The 23,512-nt window shown below is 55.7% G+C and overlaps 11 protein-coding genes across 11 annotated transcripts; 5 read left to right on the top strand and 6 right to left on the bottom strand.

The window, feature by feature from the left end:
• Positions 1-1,156: 1,156 nt before the first annotated feature.
• On the bottom strand, positions 1,157-2,506 carry EV422DRAFT_291958 (fructose-1,6-bisphosphatase class 1/Sedoheputulose-1,7-bisphosphatase). The gene has a single exon (XM_053066038.1). The coding sequence runs from the start codon at positions 2,193-2,195 to the stop codon at positions 1,218-1,220; it is 978 nt and encodes a 325-aa protein (XP_052921381.1). The 5' UTR covers positions 2,196-2,506; the 3' UTR covers positions 1,157-1,217.
• Positions 2,507-3,994: 1,488 nt separating this feature from the next.
• Positions 3,995-4,838, bottom strand: EV422DRAFT_545915 (uncharacterized protein). Its single transcript, XM_053071491.1, has one exon. The coding sequence runs from the start codon at positions 4,735-4,737 to the stop codon at positions 4,120-4,122; it is 618 nt and encodes a 205-aa protein (XP_052921380.1). The 5' UTR covers positions 4,738-4,838; the 3' UTR covers positions 3,995-4,119.
• Positions 4,839-5,860: 1,022 nt separating this feature from the next.
• On the top strand, positions 5,861-9,002 carry EV422DRAFT_571794 (uncharacterized protein; the record flags this gene model as incomplete). Its single annotated transcript, XM_053073035.1, has 2 exons — positions 5,861-6,534; positions 6,605-9,002. 2 exons carry the CDS (start codon positions 5,861-5,863, stop codon positions 9,000-9,002), a joined length of 3,072 nt encoding a protein of 1,023 aa, XP_052921379.1.
• A 254-nt stretch (positions 9,003-9,256) lies between these two features.
• On the top strand, positions 9,257-10,571 carry EV422DRAFT_291303 (uncharacterized protein). Its single transcript, XM_053066036.1, has one exon. The coding sequence runs from the start codon at positions 9,399-9,401 to the stop codon at positions 10,284-10,286; it is 888 nt and encodes a 295-aa protein (XP_052921378.1). The 5' UTR covers positions 9,257-9,398; the 3' UTR covers positions 10,287-10,571.
• EV422DRAFT_291912 (uncharacterized protein) lies at positions 10,570-11,721 on the top strand. Its single transcript, XM_053066037.1, has one exon. The coding sequence runs from the start codon at positions 10,815-10,817 to the stop codon at positions 11,499-11,501; it is 687 nt and encodes a 228-aa protein (XP_052921377.1). The 5' UTR covers positions 10,570-10,814; the 3' UTR covers positions 11,502-11,721.
• Positions 11,722-13,159: 1,438 nt separating this feature from the next.
• EV422DRAFT_501324 (uncharacterized protein) lies at positions 13,160-13,345 on the bottom strand (the record flags this gene model as incomplete). Its single annotated transcript, XM_053068186.1, has 1 exon — positions 13,160-13,345. A coding segment is annotated over one exon (186 nt), but the record flags the coding sequence as incomplete, so codon positions are not given.
• Positions 13,346-14,900: 1,555 nt separating this feature from the next.
• Positions 14,901-15,587, top strand: EV422DRAFT_509821 (Sybindin-like protein; the record flags this gene model as incomplete). Its single annotated transcript, XM_053068878.1, has 3 exons — positions 14,901-15,022; positions 15,173-15,276; positions 15,400-15,587. The coding sequence occupies 3 exons, from the start codon at positions 14,901-14,903 to the stop codon at positions 15,585-15,587; spliced, it is 414 nt and encodes a 137-aa protein (XP_052921375.1).
• A 1,384-nt stretch (positions 15,588-16,971) lies between these two features.
• Positions 16,972-18,099, top strand: EV422DRAFT_571790 (vacuolar protein sorting-associated; the record flags this gene model as incomplete). Its single annotated transcript, XM_053073034.1, has 7 exons — positions 16,972-17,037; positions 17,108-17,235; positions 17,307-17,409; positions 17,491-17,613; positions 17,681-17,850; positions 17,935-17,991; positions 18,063-18,099. 7 exons carry the CDS (start codon positions 16,972-16,974, stop codon positions 18,097-18,099), a joined length of 684 nt encoding a protein of 227 aa, XP_052921374.1.
• A 601-nt stretch (positions 18,100-18,700) lies between these two features.
• On the bottom strand, positions 18,701-20,560 carry EV422DRAFT_571789 (Endonuclease/exonuclease/phosphatase; the record flags this gene model as incomplete). The annotated part of the gene is made up of 7 exons (XM_053073033.1): positions 18,701-18,740; positions 18,817-18,895; positions 18,983-19,148; positions 19,214-19,363; positions 19,438-19,676; positions 19,751-19,949; positions 20,222-20,560. The coding sequence occupies 7 exons, from the start codon at positions 20,558-20,560 to the stop codon at positions 18,701-18,703; spliced, it is 1,212 nt and encodes a 403-aa protein (XP_052921373.1).
• A 415-nt stretch (positions 20,561-20,975) lies between these two features.
• EV422DRAFT_545900 (uncharacterized protein) lies at positions 20,976-21,368 on the bottom strand. The gene has a single exon (XM_053071490.1). It carries the CDS (start codon positions 21,309-21,311, stop codon positions 21,066-21,068), a length of 246 nt encoding a protein of 81 aa, XP_052921372.1. The 5' UTR covers positions 21,312-21,368; the 3' UTR covers positions 20,976-21,065.
• On the bottom strand, positions 20,976-22,013 carry EV422DRAFT_623453 (uncharacterized protein; the record flags this gene model as incomplete). Its single annotated transcript, XM_053074223.1, has 4 exons — positions 20,976-21,429; positions 21,547-21,743; positions 21,837-21,877; positions 21,953-22,013. 4 exons carry the CDS (start codon positions 22,011-22,013, stop codon positions 21,318-21,320), a joined length of 411 nt encoding a protein of 136 aa, XP_052921371.1. The 3' UTR covers positions 20,976-21,317.
• Between the last annotated feature and the right edge of the window lie 1,499 nt (positions 22,014-23,512).

Here is a 23,512-nt window from a genome sequence, read left to right as displayed (position 1 = left end):
ATGAAAAGTATGGGTTCCAAACATCTTCTAGAATTGGCGAACTGGAGCCAAAAATTCTTCTTCCGCCTCTCGCAAGCCGCCAAAGATCTGGGTCGAACAATGCCCGAACAGCTCTATGGCGATATCACTGTTGTGATGGAGCCCTGTGGACTACATCCCAAATCGCTCGATCTTGCCTTTGGATCCTCGTGGTTGCCCGCGGGATGGATGCACCTCGAGCGCCCCTGGTGTGCGGTGATGGACAGGGACCCACAGTAGGGTAGGGTGTTTCCTGGCCTCCAGAACCCACAGTGCAGCCTTTCAGTCACGCGATCAAACCGTGCCGTCGGTCAGAAGCAGTCTGCGAATCACAGGGAGCGACCGACGCCTGTCAACCATGAAAGCGGCCATGGTATCTGCTGACGACAGCGTGCAACATCTGCGATGTGAGTTGAACGCACCGACGGCTATCGAAAAATAGCATGAGGTGGCCTTCCCTACAAAAAAGCCCGTGCATCACAAAACTTGCCGTTCCCTAGCTTGAGATGCATGTGCGTACACGGACAAGGGAAGAAGGGATCGTCGTATGACCGATGTGTGCTCCTTCCTCGTTTCCCAATAGGAGGGGCGAATTTAAACTCACATCCCTTCTTGGGTGGTGGCCGATAAGTGAGTCGAAACAACCCCAATAGGGGAACGCCCAGCATGTCGATTAAATCTTTCTCGCCCCGGTCCACGCACTGGTAATCCCGTCGTCGCTGCCTCCACGATGGGGGATTTGTGGAGAAGTTGGGGGGGTCTGACTGGTGCGACGACGCGCTGTCGCTTACCGTCAGTCGGTACAGAGAAGATCAGCAACAACTCTGGAAACTTCAAGTTGTCCCTAGCGTGGACCACCAACACGTCGGAGGCACTCCCCCCCTCAATTGCCGATTGCAGGTGTAGGATGTATGAATGGACAGTGGTCGGCCCCCGGCCCCCCCCCCGCGGAGCGACTCACGGTCCAGATAGAAAAGCAATGTGTCAAGGTATTCCATGCTCCCCCGCGTCTATTCCACACACCCACTGCCAAAGTCTATATATTTACAAAAGCAAGACGGAGCAAATGTCGGTATGACTGTGAACGAAAAGCGTCAGAAAAGGCCAACTGCAAGATGCCATAAAAAGGTATCGAGAGTTGCACCCCCCGGAGGCCTCAACCTACGCTCGTTCCGCTTTCCACCCCACCCCCGGGACAATCAACCCAAAAGCACCCCCTTCACAAACTCCACCTCCTCCCTATTCCCACAAACCAGCCCGCCCCTCTCCCCCGTCGCCTCCACCCTCCTCCCCAAAACCCTCTGCCCATCCTCATCCACCGCCGCGCCCCCGCAACACTCCACAACAAGCGCCACCGGCGTTAATTCATACAACCGGCGCAGTTTCGCTGTACTTGTTGCGGTCACGGGCGAGATGTAGATACCGTGACCCTTGACGAGCGAGTGCACGATGTCAGGGACCAGGCCGCCGCTGTACCGCAGGGTGTACGAGTCGGTGATGAAGCGGGATACAAGCGACATGTAAGCCGGGTGGGAGGCGGCTGCGCGGAGGTTGGCGGGGGCAAAGTAGCGGGTCCCGCCCAACCCTCCCTGTCGCAACGACACATTCGCGCGCACGACAACCATCTCATCCCCATCGTACCCGACCTCGAAACACGTCCCCTCACACCCCGGCAATCGGATGGCGACAAACGCGGTGGTGCGCGGGCCCTGCACGCCCAAAATCCCCGCGACCAGCGTCGCCCCCGGGTCCGGCCCGAGCGCCGTGCGGCCGTCCCAGAGCCCCATGATGGTCCCCACGGCCCAGTTCGGGGCGATGATCGAGCTCCCGTCCAGTGGATCGAACGCCAGTGTGTAGATCTCCCCATCGTCTGTTTCCGGGATCGGATTCACTCCACGTTCGACGGGGTCCTCTTCACTGCTCGCTGTAACGATACGTGGACAATCGTTGATGGCGGTTCGGATGATGGTCTCCGCGAGGACGTCGACGTTGAGCTGGGCGTCGCCGAATGCGTTTGCTGTGCCGATTTGGGAGACGTGGGAGGAGGTCCGGAGGGAGGCGGCGATGGAGGAGATGGTGTGCAGGAGGGTGGGGAGGATGCTGTCGCGGAGTGCGGGGCGGGAGGGGAGGAGAGTGTTGAGATGGGATTGGAGGGTGAGGAGGTGGGGGGAAGGCATGGTTGGAGGTATGATGGGCGATGGGAGGAGACTGCGGGCGTTTTGATCTATCTAAACTAGAGCCCGTTCCCAATGCTACGCCGGTTGGCCAAAGAGGGCGCCAATAGATACCCCGTCTATGGCGGCCTGTGCAAAGCAATGTCTGCTCGTCCCGCTTCAGTGTCCAACAAAGGCGCTTGGGGAAAGCCTTCCCATCGATGCGAGTGTGACTCATTGAGAGGCCATGTCGCTCCTTTTCGACAGCATGTGCCGGAGCCAACACGCATCAAGCGTCTCTTTCGCTGTTCAGAGTTCATACACACGCACGTAACCTGTCGCAGCCAAGCACAGACGCTCATGATGCACAATAGTGGCAAGGGAAAGTTGCCTAATGGGTTTATCGGGAGACGCCGTCTGGGAGCTCGTACATACCTCCAATCTCGCGGTCGAATGGGCCGGTATCCTCACACAACCGTCTTCACAAATTGCATCTCCAGCGGCCAATAGGTCTCCTCCACATTCATCAACGATGCAATACTTCCCAAGCCAGCTAGCATGTCCCCATTAAGAAACCAAAGGCGTCCCAATAATGAACAACCCAGCCCCCCATCTTCCGACATCACCGCACATCACAAGACCCTGAAAAGCTCAGAGCCGCGTGCCAAAGCCCAGGCCTCCGCTCTCCGCCGTACATACAGAAGAAGCTTAAATTGTGTCAAACGTTGCGGTCGTGAGGGCTGGTCCACCGGTCAAAGGTCCCTTCCATGTCGCAAACGTTTGCCGGGATGGCCATGTCGGAGAGGCCACGAAAGGGTATGCATGGATTACTAACATCCTCCAGTGCCATGAACTATTCAGTCGATGCGGTGGGTATCATGATGCACAACCATGTACACCCTTCAGGTTCTCTGTCCCCATGCTTCCGGGACCCTCCGTCCCCATGTCCACAAGGGAAGAACACTCTAAAATGGTCGTACTAAGCCCACGCGCCGTCGGTGGCTGCGCTTTTAATTCTTTCGTGGGGGGCGGACTTGGGACTTGCCCACCCCCAAATCTGTCAAATGTCCCCATGTCGTCCGCGTTGGAGGGGGTTCCCACGTTCCCTCCCACAAAAAAAGTAAGGGAAATGTGGCATAGGCCGTGGCTAGCCCACAGGGGTGGCATCGGGACTTGGAAGAGTAAAGGGCCGGATATAAAAGGGAGAGGGTGCGGTGGGGATTCCTTGTCTTTTGTCAGAGCAAGCAATTACATAGCAGCACAACACAACACAACACAGCAGCAAAGGCAAAAACATTGCACTATCCTCGAAAAACACATCCGAGAATACAGACAAACACGTCAAACGTTCGCAATATCGTACATTTAACAACGATGCCCCACCCACAACAACACTGGCACGCATCCCTCGAGCACTGCTCCGACGGGTTCAGCATCCTCTCGCAAAAAGCCGCACAAAAATCCTCCACCACCTCCGGAAAACCATCGCAGCCGAGAATCGTAGAGACCACGCACACCCTACCAACTTACTACGAAGCCACCAGCTCCCAAAACGAGCAGAAAAGCAAGCCGGAGAAGAAAAATGTGAAACCGTCACCGTTGTGGAATTTCCCCGTATGGTCTGCGAGGATATAAAATGCTGGCCGCGGACTTGGTCATATTTCATACACATCCCCGCCGGATTGAGTCGGTTTCGGTTGAATTTGGTGGTGGCGGTTTTTTTTGGACGGATTGCATACCCCCTTTCTTGTATATACACTTTTATTTGGTTTGGTTTTTTTGAAAAACGGAAAATAAAAACGAACTGTCTTTTGCTCTACAACGAACGCAGTCGTGCTTGTGAGTGGGTGTGTGGCCTGTCGGTTGATGTATTCGTATTCGTGCCAAAACCGCAATGCACGTTTCCAAAAAGGGTATGCATACATGACCTTCCCACCTACAGTATCTCCTACCCCAACTTCAGAAGGCCCCCCAATTCATCCCTTAACCTCACCTCCTCCTCAACAACCCCCTCCTCCCTCTCGACTCTGACACTAATCGTCGCGACCCTGCGTTTTAACCATGGGTACGGCGGCGGGCCGGAATCGTCCACGGGCGGGGTCGGCACGCCGTCGGAGTCCATATCCCTGCGTTCCTCTATTACATCATGTCTCGGTCGCGACGGCACGGCGTATGGCGTGTAAGCATACCCTGGCGAGGAGAGTGTATCCAAATGCGGGCGGGGATAGCCCATCTCGAGTTCCGGGCCCGTGATGATCGTATCCGGGCGACGTGGCGGGATGGAGGGGAGGGTATCGGTTGGGTGGACGGTAAAGTCGCCGCTTCCGTGGCCGTGTGGGGCCGAGGTGGAGGTTGTTGAGGAGAGGGTGAGGGTGCGACGCTGGGGTGGGGTTTTGAGGATGTGGGGTGATGGAGGTGAGAGTTTGGGGGAGGTGGGGAACAGGACTGATGAGGGCCGGGGTTTGAGTGGTGCTGTGCATATGTTGGTTGCTTTGGGAGAGAGATGATGGCGGGTAAGGCCCGCCCGGGCTGCAAGGCGGGGCTGGCGGAAGAGACGGGGCGACATTGTGTTTGCTGCGTTGTTGTGGTGGGTGGGCGGTTGCGGCTGAGCTGCCTGAGCTATGGGTACAGTATATACAGTAGTAGAGTACTAGAGGGGGGTTTAAGACGGGACGGGCTGTTGCAGCGTGTTTTCTGCAGCTGGTTGTGAGAGAGACTCAGCGAGAGAGAGAGGGAGAGAGTCGGTTACGTCATCATGAGTGCTATGACACAGGGAGTGTGCATGGAAACAAGCAGATAAGAGGCAGGTAAGAAGCAGCTGCTTGTGGGTGTTTCTGCGTGTGATATCACAGTGTGTTGACTGACACCAGTCCATCAGAGAGAGAGGGAGGGAGAGAGAGAGAGAGAGGGAGAGAAGTGACCCGTGGGAATCCCCACCTGCTCCCATAGACTCCCAACAGCCACCGCACTGCTGCCCTCTATAATAGTATTATACCCAAAGAAGGTGGCCCCTCCACTTGCTTGCTGTCCACCGCCACCCAAGAGCTGCTGCTGCCTCGGTCGTCCCTTGGAAACATACAGTAGAATAAATACACTCCGGCTGTAGTTTCCTGAGGTACTCCAAGCAAGCCACCTCGACCGACCGCCACCCCCACCCTCAATACCCACTCCCATCTTGGCATCCGACTTTCCCCACGAACCTTTTGGCTCGCAGTCGAGTCTTCGTCCACTCTCTCGCCGTGACGGTCTCGGACCCCGACTTGCAGCATCACGGCAACGCTCCGCCACCCAGCCAGGACTGCAGCAACTTCCGCCGGCGGCGAGGTTCGCTCAAAATGCCCAGAGTCCAAGCCACGGGCCTCCCCGCCAGCAGCCCAGGTCGTCCGCACAACAACGACGCAAACTCTCCTCCGGTATCCCCAATAACACGGTCATCGCACTCCTCCGGATCCACGAGCGAAATACCCGTCTCCCAGCCGCCACCGCGCTGGCAACGACTATGGTCGCGTCTTCCCACCCTCCCATTCTCACCCTCCACCCTCCTCCACCGACCGGCCTTCGGACTGCACAAACCATGGACGGCAGTGGTCAGCCACCCGCTCTTCAAAAGAACCGCGCAGACTGTGCTAATATGTCTCATCTTTCTCGCTTTCTGCTTGAGCGTCCGATGGAGTGCAGCGACAGTCAATATGCCGCGGAAAGTCGTCGCGATCAATAATACGGCGGCGTTCAGCGGTGGGCACGCGTGGGAGCATTTGGAGGCCATTGTACAATTTGGACCCAGGCCGTATAACTCGGACGCGAATCTGCGCACCTTGGCGTATCTGGAGCATGTTGTGAGAGAGGCGCGGGCGTTGGGAATCGCTTTGGGAAAGGATGATGATTGGATTGAGATCTCGGCACCGGACACCACAAACCTCAACGTGAACCTAGCGTATTACCAATCTTCCAACCTGGTCGTACGCATCAAGGGCTCGTCCAATACGCGGGAAGCGTTGCTCGTATCCGCGCATTACGACTCAGCACCCCTCTCATACGGTGTCACCGACGACGGGATCGGGATCGTCGCCATGCTCGACATCGTCAGGGCGCTTGTTCACGGCTCGACACTCGATCACGATGTTATTCTGAACTTTAACAATGGCGAGGAGATGTCCTTGTACGGCGGATACGCGCTACTGCAGCACCCGTGGTTCCAGGACATCAAGGGGTTCATCAACTTGGAAGGAACGGGAACGGCGGGGAAGACAAGATCGTTGCTGTTCAGAACCAACAGCTATGAGTTGGCGGATGTGTTTGCAAAGTCAGCGCCGTACCCGCATGCTTCGGTGCTTGCGGATGATTTGATGGGGATGGTGGGAAGGTGAGGGGGATGCTTGGCGTTCGAATATGCCCGCGGGTATTCAATACTGACGCTGTTTCTTCACACCCAGTGACACCGACTACCGACCGTACGCCGGCGCCGGCCAACTGCCCGGTATCGACATATCATTCTACGCCCATCGGTATCTCTACCACACCCTCCACGACGACCTCGCCCATGCGGACCCAACCGCCGTCCAACAGATGGGCGACAACGTCCTCTCCACCCTCCGCTCCGTCTGCAACTCAGACCTCCTCACCCGCATCTCCTCCACCATCGTCGAAAAGGAGGAGCAGGACTCCCTTCCCAACGGCGGGTTCGTCTACTATGATTTCTTGGGGAGGCGTATGGTCATGACCACCGCTGGACTGTACAAGGCGGGAATGTCGTTCTTGCTTGTTGCGATTGCCCTGGGGAGTGGGATGAAGGGGATGGCTGAGGCAAGGCGGTATGGCGTGAAGAGGGGGATGAGGCGGTATGTTAAGCCGATCGTGGAAGCGTACCTCCTCGTTGTGCTCAACCTGTTCACGACGTTGTTTGTCGTGCTGCTGCTGTCGAAATTAAAGTCGTTGTTGAATTACGGCGCGACGTACGGGAACCCGCACCTGAGCCTGGCGTGGATCGCCGCTGCCGTGGCGCTGGTCATATTGCAGATGCAGGCGGTATGGCCGTGGATCGCGCTCAGGTTAAAATTGCGGAAGGCGCCGGTGGTTGTTTACAACTTGCTGCCTACCACGACGGATCGGTTCGAGGAAGAAGATGAGGAAACCGGGGAACGGTACGAGGGGCTCGCCTACGACCCCGACGAACTGGACGGCCACTCCGACGACGATGAGGACGACGAAGATGAAGACGAGGACGACGACCCCACCACCCCCAACCCCTCAGCGCCCCTCCTCCACCCCACCACCCACACCCCCAACAACGGCATCACACGCCGCACCGGCCGCACCAAAGCCGAAGTCCCCGCCGGCCCCTCCCTCCACACCTGGATCCCCTACGGCCTCCTCTGCTTCTGGTGGTCCACTCTCTTCCTCGCCCTCGCCCTCTCCGACCGCAAAATAATGGGCGCCTACGTCCTCTACGACTACGCCTTCTTCTCCGCCCTTGCCGTCGCACTCAACGTCAGCCTAGGCGCCCTCATCCGCAAATGGTGGCGCGCGGATATAGCGGAGGATAACCCCCCGTTGCCCCAGTGGAAACAAACCGCGGTCCGAGCGTATGAGCGCTACGCGTGGGTGCTCGCCATGCTCGTCTCCTCACTTATACCCACCTTGGAGTTGTTCGACATACTGGATTTGGTCATCACAGCCATCCCCAGCCTTATCGCCGAATCCCTCCCTGAGACTGTAGTCGACCTCGCACTCACGCTCCTCATACTCCCCATCGCGCTCAACCTCATGCCCGCACTCAATAGGTCGCGGATACATCGCAAAGCGCTCGTCTACATCGCAGCGGCACTTTTCACACCGCTATACATATCCGCGCTCTGGCGGTTCCCGTTCTCACAAGATAGACCGCAGAAACTCGGGTTCATGGAGACCTGGGACGTGACTACACCGGCCCTCGCGCGAACATCCCAGGTCCAGATCGTCGTTGCCGGGACCATGAGAGCCTCCCACTGGGCCGCGTCGCTGAAAGAGGAATCGGAAATGGAGTGCGATGATTACTTCCCCACCCCTCCGCCCCCAACCCGCCCTTCGGCGCCAACGATAACACAGGGCGTGTGTTACCTCGCGGATACGGAGCCCCCCGTGGTTGTCGCTGCTGATGGGAGTGGGGCGGTACCCCCGGCGGATCTGATACGGGTTAAGGATCTCCGACGTGGGTGGGACGCGCAAAGTGGGGTGGGGTACGTTGAGGGGGTGTTTGAGGGGCCGCCGGGTGCGAGGGCTTGTACGGTTGATGTGGCGCATTCGTTGCCGGAGGGTGTCGTTGACGGGAGCATGGAGGTTGAGATCGGGGATACGGATGAGGGTGTCACGTGGGTGGATGTTGACGAGGTGCCGAGGGGCGGGAGTTCACCGCCGTCGCCAAAGTCGAAGGGGGGTAAATGGTGGAAATGGGCAACGCAAGACGCCTCCCCGCCGACATCAGGAACAACAACAACAACAACAGCAACCCACCAATCCGTCCTCCGAACACTCTACAGACGCGCGTTCACCGACCCCAAACAGACACGGGTCGTTGCGTCGTTCAAAGTCACTTACAACGCCACCCTGCATGCGTTGGGTGTGGGTGAGGAAGGCATGGTATCCGAACCCCCGCAAGCGCGTATATCATGCTTCTTGAACGAGTTGAACGTCTCGCGGGCATTCGAGATGCTGACCCGCGTCGACGACGACACCGGCCGCCCGACCGTCGACACCTGGGCCGCCTTTGGACACAGCTTCTGGCGCGCGACGGTGCCGTGGTTTGCCGGGACGAGGGGGATGAGTGGGGGCGTTGCTGTTGTTAGGAGGGTGTGATGTTCGTGTGTGTTGTATGGTGTTTGTGGGGTGGGGTGGGGTATCTCCCACACCGGTGGGGAGAAGTCGGGTTTGGCGTTCGGGACCCCCTCCCGTTTTAGAACATTCCACGTTTTTTTTTCCTGCATCTTTCGTATACCAATTTCTGATGCTTTCTGCTTGCATGCTTTTTCATGTGAAGACGGGGATACGGCGGCTCGCTTGGTTTTTCCAAAGCCTTTCTGTGAGGCCCCTGTCAGAAGTGTCGGTTTCCGCAAGGGCCAAGCCACGCTTCTTCCGCGTCGCTCCTTTCCTCCTTTTTCCCCCCAGAAGTCAACGCACACCGCCAGAACTCATCGGCGTCTTCCGTAAACCCCCACACTCCCCCGTTCCCGCAAAAGCTACCCCAGAGCGAAGATGTCGCTCGGCCTGCAGATCGCCGCCGCACAGGCTCTCTCCATAGTCTCCCTCTACGGCGTCTACACAGAGACCCAGCGGTTCCTCATCACGTCGCCGCTGCTCAACAAACCCTCTCCCACAACAACAACAACAACAACAACAACAGCAACGACGCCCTTCTCCACAACCGCAACCCCAAAGGGTGATACAACCAATGTATCCACAGTCGAACAACAGCGCATCTCAGGCCCAACCGCGCAAGTCATCGCCGGCGCCCTCTCCGGCCTCACCCTCGCGACCCTCTCCCACCTCCTCCACACCCCCACCTTCCCCGAAACCTCCGCCGAAACCCGCGCCGCCCTCCTCGCCGCGCAAGCGTCCGCCTCCCAACAACGCCACCTCGGCCGCCCATCCACCGTCGACACCGTGACCGCCGCCCCCTCCCGCACGGCCTTCTGGCGATCGGGGCTGAAGACCGCATCAGGTTACGCGTGCTTCTTCGCGGTCGCCGAGGGCCTCCGCACGGGGATCTACAAAGCGAGACTGGTCGCTGCCCACCGCGCGTTCCAATCCGCCACACAGAACGGTCCCCCGCCCCACATCCGCTCCCTCGCACCGACGGCAGCAGACCTCCTCCCCCCGCGCCAGAACGACCCCACGTGGCACCTCACCAACTTCTTCGCGGGCGGCGTGGCAGGGCTGGCGTACCGCGCCGCCACGTTGCCGTTCTACGCGGGCCCGGTCGAGAACCCGTTGCTGGCGAAGGGCGGGCTGGGGATCCTGGCGGGGACGTTTGTCGCCATGGGCATGTTGATGGTGGGCGTGGGCGTTGCGGATGAGGCGTGGGGGGAGGTCAGCCGGGAGAGGTGGGAGAGGGTGGGCGGGGTGGATGTCATTCAGGGGTAATGGCTGTCGGATGGATACTTGTATGTAGATAGGGGGAACTGCGAGGCCGGTGGGTGCGGTGGAAGGGGACTTGTGCAATATATTCCTGTGCATCGCAGCGGTCTGCAATTGCTCTTCTTCCGAAAAATCGTGACCTACTGCATTCAGGAGTTATCCCCCAGGTCACCATCTTGGAGAAACAACCGCGTCGGGGAAGTGGAGGAACCCCCAGTGTGTATGTGGGCATCTCGGCGTCCAGCAGGTCTGTGGCAAGTTACGACCCGAAAACGAGCGACGGATAAACGCAAAAAAAACCTCTCCTTAAAATGAGGCCAGCTATGCATTATCCGTTGATACGGGATTCCGCAGTGACAGTGAATACCAGCGCTACGAAAGGGGGGGTAAGAAATGGGATGAACTTTGAAAACAAAAGTTCCGCTAACCCTGCCAGATTGCTCAAACACGCTAAAAGATGGGAAGACAGAATCCTCGGTATCTCCGAAACAGCAGTATCGCTGAGTTCTTCGGAGGACCATTTGTGCATGTGGGATGGGGTGCACTGGCGCGAGGTGGGGGCGTTCATCGTGCGCGGGGCGGAACCGGCCCAAATCCAGCTCCCATCAACGCAGGAACGCGCGATGTGTGGAACTATCCTCCCCAACATCCTCATCCGTGTCGACATCTTCCATCTCCTCTACCCAGACCCGGTCCCATCGGACATGGGCAGGGGCGGTTTCGATATTGTGGGACAGCGGTAAACAGGCGCTGGGGGAGTGCTGCCCAGTGAACACGTCGCTGCGGTGCGGCGGGTGCAGGCTTGTCTTTGAAACTCGTATGGGGGTTTCGTGGGGAGTCGAGCGAACGAATGGATCCCGTGGTTCGCCGGTTAGTCCTTTCTACGGCGAAGGGTGGGGGGCTCTCGAGGATCTGCCGGCTTTGGGTCCAAGAACGGGGTGGCAAAACATCGTAAAGACAGACAGTGGTTTGCCACATCTCATAAGCGTCAACTTGTTGCTTTGTGTTCGAACTGGGGTGGGTCGTGATCTTGATGCACCCACGGCGATTTCGGGTGCGTCGTTGTTTGGACACCACTTCCCTTTCTTCGGTCGGCCTCCCTTATGTGTCATTGGCGGTTTATTGACGATCGTCCCCTCTGCGACGAGCTTGCTCCTGCGGGCGTCGAGGAGGAGTCTTGTACGATCACCTCGTTGGGTGTCTTGTACACGAGTACGCTGATCAGCGAGACCGGACTAGGTTCGACAGAGATCGAAGGGAGGGGGCTTGAACGGAGGCCTGTATGAGCGGTATGATCTCCCCTTCCAGCTTCAATCATCATAAAATGGCAAGCTCGCAATATCATCTCGTACAATCCAAGTCCCGGTGGATGGCGTTCCGTTCCCCACGATCGGATGGAGGGATAAAACGATCTGTCCGGACATGCGTGCGAGGAGTGGGGGGAGTCGGGGGTAATGTCCGATACTGTGTCATCCAATCGCGGTGATACAGTTTCGCCCGAGCGCTGATGTCTCGAACCACCTCCGACTCACCGTCCGCAAGCTCGTCCAATCCCCCATCTCGACTCCCGCTCGCCTTGCTGAACCCCCTCAACCCGTCGTCATACTCATCATGCCTTCATCCAAATCCGCGCCGGACCCCCCACGAGAGAACCCCCTTTCGTCAAGACAGTGCCGGAAAGCACACCGTCTGGACGAAAGGGGTTCCCTGTGAGTTTGCCACATTGTCGATTTTGTTCCGCCCACAGTCCGGGTGGTAGTCATGACACCGCGGTCGAGCGGATACCAACGCCCATGCCCGCATTTCTGGTTTCAGAGTGCAAATGCGCGCAACGATCCCTAGAATGGACCTCCCTGGGAGGGGACCAAATGTAGTCTTCCGCGAAGCGGTGCGTTGTGATAGACATGCCCACAACGAAACGGATACGATCTTCCAATTCACTTTGCGGTAACTCTCCATCTGCCTGTCTTTCGTTCCCCATCCGATGACCCCAAGATGCTTCTCGTTCTATACAAGCGTTCTTCGCTTTGGGAATGGTGTCTTTTGACCGCTAACGATAACAGGGGCCAGCCTTCGTATCCAATGCAAAGAGCGGCGGGCGATGGGATGCATAACAATGGTGCCGGGGCCGCAAGTGCCTTCCAGCATGTGCTTGACGTTGGTGGGGCAGTATCGCGGGCGTGCCGCCACCACTGATAGGATGCTTTCGGTGCATGGGCTTGTTGATTGGGTTTGGTGAGGACGAAGGTAAAGACGGAAGTTTGTTACCGGCCTCTGGCTAAAGCGTTCGTAAACCTTTTGATTCCGATGCTACCGGATCGAGAATGTGTACCTTGTCGGATAGGGGCCAGCGGAACGAGTTCAACAATGACTTTATCCACGACGGAAACGTCCGAAGGCGTAAACATTCGTAGGCCACACAATCGGTTCCTTGAATGGTCGAACCATATTCAGCGGAGCGCCACCACATGGATCCTCTGCCTTGAGATCATCTGTGAGCCATTTTTTGCAGTCTAAATCTGTGGCCAGATCTTATCTTCCCCTCGAGGGTGAATGCGAGCCCTTCCAATGGCCGTTTGTGAAAGACCCTTGCGCCGGCCAAGTTTGGCTTGCTGGTGCCTGGCTCAGCGGCAGACATCGGTGCACTCCCGCTGTGAGGGAGCGTACCCTCTGTCGTGACTGGTCGCAATCAAATCGGTTTGCCGAAGGAAGACCCCCGTTCGTGTAACACCTCAGCAACCGTCTTCCCATGACGATCGGTATGTTGCACAACGAAATCGATTACACAGTCATAACCGTCCCTGTCGTCATTGATCATGGGACACCGAAAATCGATTCGATGCTGTGACTTATAATCGCGACGTTTTTCTTCTAGAAAATCACGTATACGCGACTCGTGGGTCCCACCGCGAGGAGATCCCTCCGGGTAAAGATGCACCGACTGTTGGTGTCTCTACGAAGCCTTCGCCGCAGTCGTCGATATCGCAAATGTAGGGCCGCTCACCCGTGTGGTTTCTGAGGTGATGACGAAGACTGCTTTCGTAGAGATACTCGCAGGAACATCCCTCCTAGCTGCATTTAAAGGGCTTTAGGCCGGTGGGAGACCATCTAAAAGGGCGGGTGGCTGTGGTACCGTCGGCGCCACGAACAACGGTGAAGAATTGCCATCCTTCTCATCCACTCCGGTCGACCATCTACGGGCTCAGGGTGGAATGCCACACGGCCGGCATCGGAAACGCTTGCCTTGATACGTGAGCGCACCCATGAGACCTTCTCCCCAGTGCCTTTTTCGTTGCCGACTGGAAGAAATAGGGGGATTTCAACTCGCCGACAAGGAAATAGCTGCCAATAGCGCACGGCCATCATCGACCTAGACGTTGTAATGCCCACGTGTCCTCCCACACGTTTCGGGACATGCCGACTTGGGGAACGTGGTAGCGGCTGACATTGTCGGTAGGGCGATGACATTGATGGTGTTCTTAATCGAGCCACTGGCCGCCGTTTCCGATGGTGTCTGTTGTGGCGGCCGTCGTGCAGCCCCACATTCTTCGTCTCGGTTGCGCATTTGCGAATCGTTCTCGCGCTTAACTTTCTCCTTCTTTCGTCCTTCTCGTTCCCGCACACTATCTTCCGCTTCTGCATGCGCCTTCAACGCTACAGCTCTCTCTTTCAATATCTCCGCCTCCTTCTTCTCCGCCTCGGCAGTTTTCTGGCGAGCCACCGCTAGTTGCTGCTTGATCTCCTCTAAAGCCAGTTGCACGCAGCTCCTTGGCCTCGGTTTCCATCCGCGTCACTCGTTCGTTTTCACCATCTTACGACGGAGAGGCAATCAGAAACGCCAACCGGATATCCAAGCAATGAACCATAAATCTCTTACCGTTTCCATCACGGCACACGAGCTTCCGCCCCTCATCCTCGATATTCCGGATCTCCGCGTGTTCATCACCATATACCCCCGCGATAGTGACCTGCACCAAAGTATACAGTGAGAATCCTATTCAAAGAATGATTGACGAGGAACGAGACCTCCCGTCACTTGAGACCGACATGTCGACCGGAAAGTACGTCAAGAAGCCCAGAACTATCATCCTGAACGTCAGATAGACTGACAGGCGCTTTCTCCGACGCTACGCCTTCACTGCCTCCAACAGTAGCGGGGGTACACGACCCACAACCTTCCACTTCGGCCACAATCACATGCACAAGTTACCCGGTGAGAATCGCATCCTAAAGAATCCACGAGGGCGGAACTCAGCGCGAAGTTTGCGCGGCTTCGTATCGGGCGACTCGCTTGTCCCAACTTGAAGATAGCTGCTCTTCGCGCTAGACACTGCCAAATCTTCCGGTTTTAGACTACGACGGAGTGCGCGAGGATTGAGCTCAGAAGCCCGTCACGCATCAGGTATATGACGTGCCACCCCTTGTTTGCACTTTCTCCACTCCGGGAGCTGATAACCCAGTCCTTTGAATTGACCCGCAAAGCTTGCGCAACGGCACAAACGTTCGACATCGAGAAAACTTGGTCAGGACGTCGGCGGTGGAAAGCTCCTGGCGCTTGAACTGTACATTCTGTGAAGTGTGCCCTCGGTCTCCCAAGGGTTTGCCAAGTCAGAAGCGGCTATGTTGCACGCACTGCTCATCATAAATAAAGCCGGTGGGCTGATCTACAACAGAGACTTTACCGATGGTCTCGCAAAGCTCACCACCAACGAGTATCTCGTAATGGCAGGAACATTCCACGGGTAAGTCAAAGCGGCGAGTGTTGTCGACAGGGAAGTCCAATTAGGGCTGGCTCTGGACGCCGTAGGCTTCCAGTTGTCCAGTAGAGGCTACGATGGGCGCTGTGTTTTTGCGCCCTGCTCCTGTGAACCTGTACTTACTCGGGCTCTTAGGGTGCACGCTATTACGTCTCGAATATCACCAGTGCCAGGGTCAAGTGGGATGGAAGTGCTGGAAGCCGATACATTCAGGATTTTCTGCTTCCAAACATTAACAGGTTCGTAGATTGGAGATACTGGTCTTTCTGGTCATATGTAATGTGGGATACGGAAAGGCGTCGATGGGTGGTAGCTTTATACTCATCGTTCATGTTGCAAATCGATTGGCAATCCCCATGTAGGAGTAAAATTCCTCCTCATCACAGACCCATCACAACCGAATGCGGACAGCATGTCACGGAAAGTTTATGAGCTTTACGGCGATTTTGTGATGAAGAACCCATTCTACAACCCTGAAATGCCAATCCGGATAGAACTTTTTGATGCGAATGTACAGAAGCTGGCTAAACAGTTGAACGCTGGAGGTTGATGTGCCACACCCGGAGAGAGAGAAAGGTGAAGATTAGTTCTAGATCTGAGCTCAATGAAGGTATCTGGTTTCTCTAGCAAATACGGTTCCGCTTCGGTAGATGCCACTATTCGCCATGGTCTGATTGTACCTTACTTGTATGTAAAGGCTCATGAAATCTAGAACATTTTGGACGTAAATTCATTACCTGAGGAGCATGGGTCCATCACTCGCGGTCAGCAGCGCTTTTTGGAAATATTCGTCTGTCATGATGGTGTGGAGGCCCTAGCGCGCGAACCGCCAACTGGCAGAACAAGGGAAGACGAGCGGATGTTGAGATGCGGGGTGAGATCCCTGCGACTGTGAGCTATGGTTTATATCCAGAAGCAGCTACAGGTCTAAAACCTGTGCAAGAGATTAAAGTCCCGAGCGCCGAAGCAAAAAACTGGCCGAGTGGTTCAGCATACCACGGATGAACCACGGATTTTTGTTTACGATGGGTTTGCCGGTGCTTTGCGCCTTTGGTCCAACCGCGAACTGCCCTACGTGTGGCCTGGGAACAGCAGATGACCGTCTCTGCTGCGATCGACATTCAGGCACCTGTGGGTGCCATCTTCGGTAATATCGACGTCGACAACCTCGATCATCTGCTTCCCCCTTGTCTAAGCATCGCCATCCTTCCTAAAGGCCTTGCCTATTCGGGTGGCGACAACGTGCTTCCGTGAGCCGAACGAGTCCATGACCTCTTTTAGCAAATTCTTCATGCTAAGCTTGTGTTTTTCCGAGAATGTGTGATACTGAGGCACATTGCAGGATTAGGAGGAAGCTGTTCGTCCTTCCGAGTGTCCGACTGGCTTTTCGTCCTATTTGACATTCCCAGACTGCGGCAGATCCTGAAACACCGATTCTTCCATGCTCCATTTGGTTGTGCAGAACTTCTCCAAAGCACGGTGTTCGTCATTGTACTGAGCGCAATCCACGATGACATTGATGGCTATCCATGTACTGTACATATCGAAAACCCGGAGTTTGCCGCCTCTCCACCGTGTTGATGCAAAGCCGATGGATCGCGTTCTGGTGCTGCAAGATGGTTCGCGATTGCGTCTGCTCCCTGACCTGCTCCCTGACGGGAGAAGTCAACGACATCTTTCTCGAACAGCTCGGGTCGCTTCCCCCATTTGCCAGCAGGAACTAGCATTGGCCCTCTCTGCAGTGTGGCGGCCCTCCTCCGTGACAGCCGCTGTTCCCTTGCCTGAAACTGCTGTGTCGAGTGTCAACATTGCGGACGCGTCCTGACTCGCCTTGTTCATGACGATCCAGATGACGATCCTTTGACTTCCTTCGACGGAAACCCTCTTCATTTTACACCTCCAGCTGCAGCCCATCCCCTCCCAACCCATCAGGAATGTACTCCTCCACCGCCTCCTCCTCAGCAACTCCAATGGCAGGCCACGACCCAATACTAGACCACGTACGTACGTTTACTCCCGCGCGCTTCCAATTCACCCATATCGACCACCGCAACTCACACAACCCTGTAGGAAATCCGGCTCTACACCAACAACAAAGAGCGCGAAAAATACGACAACATGGCCGACTTGTACGGCATCATTGTCGCTACCGAACACCTCGAGAGGGCGTACATTAGGGATGCGATATCTGCTCAGGAGTAAGTCGCACTTGTTTCAAGAGGTGTGATGAGGATGGGATGGATGTTGGGCTGATATGGTTTCCCGGCAGATACACACCAGCATGCCTGAAACTGATAGCCCAGTACAAGACGGCGCTGAATCTGGTGGGGGACTGGGTACCCGATGTCAATGCGTTCATCAAGGAGTACCAGGTGGGGAGCTCGTCAGAGGACACACAACATTTGGCTTAGACAACGGGCAAAAAGGGTGATGACCGCGCTACTATCCGACAGTTATCATGTCCAGCAGCAACCCGACGCCTCCTCGAAATCGGCGTCCCCGCCACCATCGAGCACGCCACGACCGACACCACCGGGTCAGCCGGATCCGCCAAATTCGTCGCTGAGACCGTTCAGGTAACATCCTCCCCTCCGTCCACTTCCATCTGCCATCTCCCAACTCACATCCCCCTCTCTACCCTAGTCATTTATAACCCTAATGGACTCCCTGAAACTCAACTACGTCGCCGTCGACCAGATCCACCCACAGCTGTCTGACCTGATCCAGAGCTTGAATAAGGTACCCTCGTTGCCGAAAGATTATGAGGGGAAGGGGAAGATTAGGGATTGGTTGATTACGTTGAATAAGATGAAGTAGGTTTGGGAGAGAGAGCGGGAGTGTTTGTGTGAGGGTGGGAGGGACGGAGCGGGAATTGATGTTTTTGCGGTTTTTGTTAGGGCGTCAGAGGAGATTGATGCGGATCAGGTCCGGCAGTTGCTTTTTGATTTGGAGAGGTTGGTTTGCGTTTTCTTGGTTCGCATGTCTTCCATTGTCTTTCACTAACGATTCTTTCTTGTGTATGTAGCGCATTGACGGAGTTTCATCGGTCGCTGTCTAAATGAACCGCTGACGGAGGACAACTGTCACCATCACGAAACACACGCGCGCCTCCGGACAGTTGTTCGCCAGTTTGTTCGGAGGCCAACCCCCTCTGTCCCCACACACACGAACGACAGACATCCACATCTTCTCTCGTTTTATTTTTTTGGACTTTGACTGATGCAAGCACGGAAGATAGTATCCCTTTTTTGTTGCTATTTGGATGGGGGAGGGCTTGCGGCTTGCAATGTATATATCGTCTTTTCCTCGTATTGCTCATGAAGCATTCGGTTACCCGCTCAGCCGGCACATGGGATCAGCGCCTCACATGTCACATTATCGAACCTCTCGATGAATTTTATCGGGTAGTGTAATAGCTAGACCAAGGCGAGTTCCCAACGACCGATTCCCAACCCACCCAACCGTCCAAGATGTACGTAAGAGTGTACCAGCAATCTATTTCACATCTCAAGAGCCAATCCACGCCACGTTCATACACACAAACTGTTCATATTCTGCATACACGAAAAAGCACTCGATAGTCCTAAAATCACACCTCTATGAAATCCTGTCCAGATCCAGTCCAGGTTGTCCCCCATGTACTCTCACGTCCTGTCCGCGTCTTTAAGAGCCTGGCGCGAAGTCAAATTTCGCGTAAATCGGCCTGCAAAAAGAGACATGTTCTGCTGTTAGCAGGACAACGGTGCAAAAGGGCTCGTATTCGGGGTTCGGAACCTCACCAATGATCGGAATCCACAGTCCCACAGAAATTCTTATACTTATGTACCGGCCTCGACTCCATCAGTCTCCCTCTCAACCCTACGAACAAAAAAATCAGCATCGCCCCCGTGCCGCTCCCCACCACTCCGGCCCCACACCCCCGGCAACAAAGAGATGGGAACTCACCCGCACTGACAAGCACGTGATCAATCAACACATGCTCATCTCCCCCTCCATCCACACAATCCCCATTACGGTCGTACCAGTTCGTGTACCGCTCGGATTGGTTGTGCCAGGTGTGGGCGAGGTTAAAGAGGGGTGGGGAGGTTGTTGTGCGGAGATGGTTTAGTGCCTACGAAAAAAAAAAAGTAAATGTGTGATGTGGGATGTGGCGGACACAGGGGAGAAGGTGCGTACTTGAGAGATGGGAGTGTCGATGACACCGGCCGCGTCGATGATCTGGTCATCGTAGTCGTTGAAATCGCCCATGATGATGACTTCGTCGGAGGGGAACGAGGAGAGTTGCGCCTGGATGGCTTGGGAGAGGACTTGGGCTTGGGCTTCGCGCTAAAAAAAAATTCACAATGTCACAAGTAAGGTGCTGAACCGAATCCAAGAAGGGATTGCTCAATAAAGCATACCTTCTCACACCGATCCCGCTTATCCGGATACGCAATCAAATGCGTACCCCCCAGCGTGATCCCCACGCCATTAACGACGAACCGCGCAATGTAGTTCTTGCTGTTGCCCTGGAGGCGGGAGGGGGTGCCCGGTTTGGTGAACCCGCAAGTGGAGCCCGGGACGGGGTAGATGATGCGGTCGTCGGTGCGGGTGAGGTGATCGGTGGGGTCGATTTTTGTTATGAGGGCTACTTGTTGGCCTGGACGGGGGTGAGAGTTGAGTTGCGATAGAGTGGAAATGTGTGCAGTGGAGCATAGTCGGTCGTTCACGCACCTAAGGCGGTATCACGCCCGGGAACCAGGTATCCCCTGTACGTCCCTTGTCCAGCACCGTGATCGTTCTCCAATACTTTGATCAACTCGTCCAGCGCGTTGCAACCTTCTACTTCAGAGAGGTGTATAATGTCGGGTAATCCGAGACTTGCGATTGTTTGGGCTACATGGTTCATGTGGTCCAATGCCATCGCCTTGTTCTAAGAATCGAATTGGGGAGTGGGAGTCAGGTTTGGATCTCATGTGGAAGGTTCCTGATGTGCATCTCATGGATCGCTCGCCAAAGACAGAATGCTCGTTGTCGCTCGCAGTACAAGGACTAGGACTCGCTGCGGCTCGCCAGCACCCGTCACTGCTCGCTATCGCTCGCGGCCCCGCATTCGCTCCCACTGTCCCTCGTCCTCCTCCTCACCCTCCTTCTCCACCTCCTTCTCCACCTCCCCACCCTCATCTACCTCCCTCCAAATCTCACCTTCCAAGGACACGACCGTCCCGGACACCTCAACCCGCCCGTCCCACCGTCCAGAAACAACCACTCAGCATTAAAATTCCCAATCGTCAACACCGTTTTATCCTCCCTCCTATCACCAGGCGTCGTCGGGGCCTCGCTACATCCAGTTGGATGCGGTTGCGGGCGTGGTCGAAGATCATCGGAGTGGTCGGATTGGGAGGAAAGAGGGAGGGCTATGTGAGAGAGGTGTTTGATGGGGCCCGTTTGTTGGAGGATGAGGTTTTGCGGGAGGGAGGTGACCGGTGGGACGAGAGCGGTGACGAGGAGGGACAGGAGGAGGGAGATTGTGAAAGTAGGCATTTCGGCCGACAGAGAGAGTGGTGGGTTGCGGGTGGGTGGGTGGTGGACGCTGGTGAGAACTTGTGTGCGGACTGTTGACGTTTCTTGCTGTGCCGATGACCCCAGGTACTGTTACAAGGCTCAGCAACAGCAGCAGCAGCAGGGAGGCCCAGGAAGGCCATCGCGGAAACGTGCGCAATCTCATGACAAACGCGTCAGGGGCAAACAATCAGTCTCAGATAGGCCCACATCCCCAATGTCAAGTGTAACTATGACAGTAGCTATGACAGGCAGAGCGAGATGTTATTGGCGAACGCTTCTGGTTATGCGCCCGATTCTGGCTGGGCTAGGCGGGTGGGATTACAAGGCCAGGAGGAAGGTATCCCGGCTGCATACGGAGGACTGAGCTCGCACGATTCCTATCTTCGGTCCCTGTCGCCTGTTCTCCGATCTTATTCTCGTCCGCTAGCACTGCTACCAATCATGGCTATCGGCTCTATGTATTTTGTGTAAATGAGGTGTTATGCTACGTAATACCTGATCCTACAGAACTGAACTGTGAACTGTGTTCTAAGTTACGTGGGAGTGGGAAGCTGGGTTGCACGCGAGAGGACCTGTTACGAGGCTGCAACCTAACGAAATGCCCACATCTACACCACCACAGCAGTGATGTCGTAGTCCGGTTTTCAGTGCACAAATCGACAGTTTCCTCCCGAGCGCTGCATCCTCCACCCAACCCACAGCCCAATGTCCCTCCCCACCATGCCCACATCCATCTTCAATGAGACCCCTTAACAGCATCCTTAGCCGCCTCAGCAGCGAGTTTGGTATCTTCCGCAACTTTGTGGGCCGTTGCCGTCACAGGCTTGTTCTTCATATCTTGCCGGTATCTAATGCGGACGAAAAACAAAAGATCGAACCGTGGATGTTGTACAATCAGGGGGACCACCTCAAACAGTGCGAAAGAAGCAGACGAATGCGTTCCTCTCCTGGCCACCGGGACATACCTCCAAATTCTGCTCAACTGATAAATCCCCGTCGCCCCCACAAACATATTCACACCAAACAACGACCAGTTCTTCGGCTTGATCACCAACGAGTAGCGGGACCAGATCACGCCGGTTGCTGCAAGGGCAACTGTTTGCGTTACAGAGAGCTTCTCGACGGGGCGTTGAAGGTCGCTGAGGCCGGCTATTACTAGGCCCTGTGGGGGTGAGTTAATAGGAATATACAGTGAGATATGGGTGTGGGGATGTGGGCGGACAGAACAACGAGGGTACGGGAAGGAGGAACTTACCCATTTCATAGCTGGCGCCCAGAAGTGGATTGTTTTGGGACCTGTGGAAATTGCACATGCAGTTAGTTCAATCAGCGAACCGCGACGGGCGAAACAGTCAGAGCGGAGTACCATACCAGCAGGATGATTCCAAAACCGCGTGAAGGCGGTGCCTGCTTGTGATGACGCTGCTGCCATTCTCTTCGTTTGTTTGCTGTCTGTGCAAGTACTGGTGGGAACTGTGTGTTGAGATGAGGGGTGCTCGAGTGAGAGTGTTGAGAATGGGCGGTGATGTCAATCAAAAACATCGATCAACCAGCAATTCGGCACCGCGTCTGACATCTGACATGATTTACTGACAGTATCTGCCATGCCTGAGAGTCGGTGGAGTCGGTGGCCGGGGAAGTGGAGTCCTATCGCCGTTCTGTGGACCATGTGTCAGTGCTTCCCTGCCGAACTGCGGGAAGGGCAATGGATTCTTGCTTGTGTCAGTCAAGTTCCGGCGGACATGGAGCTCGGAAGGATCATAGGCAGTTCAGTTGAAGAGCTGCGGCACCTTAGCGCAGGTACGCCGTTGCGTATGGGACGTACGTAAAAGGGTAGACGATGTCGCGGGAGGCCGAGTAATCAAAAGCTGCAGCTATGCTGCTGCCAGGTGTTCAGGTCAACTTAGGGACGAAGTCCTCCCGCAGTGGTCCACGTAGCTGTGCATTCCGGCACGGGGGCGGGAAGGCACGAGGGAACGGAGATAGGGCAGACGAGCTGGACAGCTTTTGAATCTGGAAGGCTTGAAATTGAGGATAGGAGCGAGAATGACTCGATGTATTCAGGGAGGAGCTTCAATAGTCAGATCAACCATGCTTATTATTTGCAACGGCATGCATGTCCCCATCTCACTTCGCCCTTAACCGTCACTGTCTCCGTCGGATCAACTCTTTCCAAGAACTTCTTGAACTCTTGGCCTGTGCGGGTTGCCCCACTTCTCCGTCGGGTCAACTTCTTTCCAAGAACTTCCTCAACTCTCGCAAGGCTGGTCCAGCATTTTGTATCACCTTGGTCTCGGTTGCCATCCCGGCGGTAGGTTTGCCGTCTGCGGCTTTCTGCTCGTCCCAGTATTCGTCCAACACGGATGCCATTGTTTCAAAGACCTCCAAGGGACGCTCTCAAACAGCTGCAATCTGGTTTAGTGTGCCGTCGTTGCAGAAGTAGCTGACCCCTCTCCCAACCACTTTTATAGCGGCCGAGGCAGCCATTGCGGGCGGGAACTCAATGCCTCCCGCACTCGAAGCAAGCAAGCTTCATCAATTGTCCGAGAATCCGCAACGATGTCCGAGGCGCCGTGCCCTTGCCTCTCCCGACAGGGACCATGACGAAAAGGCGCGGCACCGTTACATCTGCGCAAGACATGATTTGCATCCTCAATGTCTCCACCTGCGCGAGTATTTCTTGAGTGTTTTGCTAGGATTTGTGATGTTTTGGAGTCGACGTTCGCAAGGGTTGCTTGGACCGTTGTGAATCGATTCTTTGATTCCATACAAATGCTCCCAAACCTGCTTCGTGTCCATCCGGGCTGATGAATCGAAATCCAAAAATCTCACTCTGGTTAGTAAAATAACGGAGCAAACCTTTGGCATATCTCACCTCTGATATAAGCCGATTGCAAAATATCGGCGGCATGGGTGCGCTGTAATGGTGAC

Source organism: Fimicolochytrium jonesii (genome assembly GCF_025526975.1).
Source record: "Fimicolochytrium jonesii strain JEL569 chromosome Unknown EV422scaffold_37, whole genome shotgun sequence".
NCBI lineage: Eukaryota > Fungi > Chytridiomycota > Chytridiomycetes > Spizellomycetales > Powellomycetaceae > Fimicolochytrium > Fimicolochytrium jonesii.
Note: the sequence above shows the minus strand (reverse complement) of the source record. Positions and strands in the feature narration are given on the sequence as shown.

What these genes read in the sequence shown, in the direction of transcription:
- EV422DRAFT_291958 (XM_053066038.1), bottom strand. Translation starts at nt 2,195, where the DNA reads ATGCCTTCCCCCCACCTCCTCACCCTCCAATCCCATCTCAACACTCTC.
- EV422DRAFT_545915 (XM_053071491.1), bottom strand. Translation starts at nt 4,737, where the DNA reads ATGTCGCCCCGTCTCTTCCGCCAGCCCCGCCTTGCAGCCCGGGCGGGC.
- EV422DRAFT_291303 (XM_053066036.1), top strand. Translation starts at nt 9,399, where the DNA reads ATGTCGCTCGGCCTGCAGATCGCCGCCGCACAGGCTCTCTCCATAGTC.
- EV422DRAFT_291912 (XM_053066037.1), top strand. Translation starts at nt 10,815, where the DNA reads ATGGGGTGCACTGGCGCGAGGTGGGGGCGTTCATCGTGCGCGGGGCGG.
- EV422DRAFT_545900 (XM_053071490.1), bottom strand. Translation starts at nt 21,311, where the DNA reads ATGTGGGCATGGTGGGGAGGGACATTGGGCTGTGGGTTGGGTGGAGGA.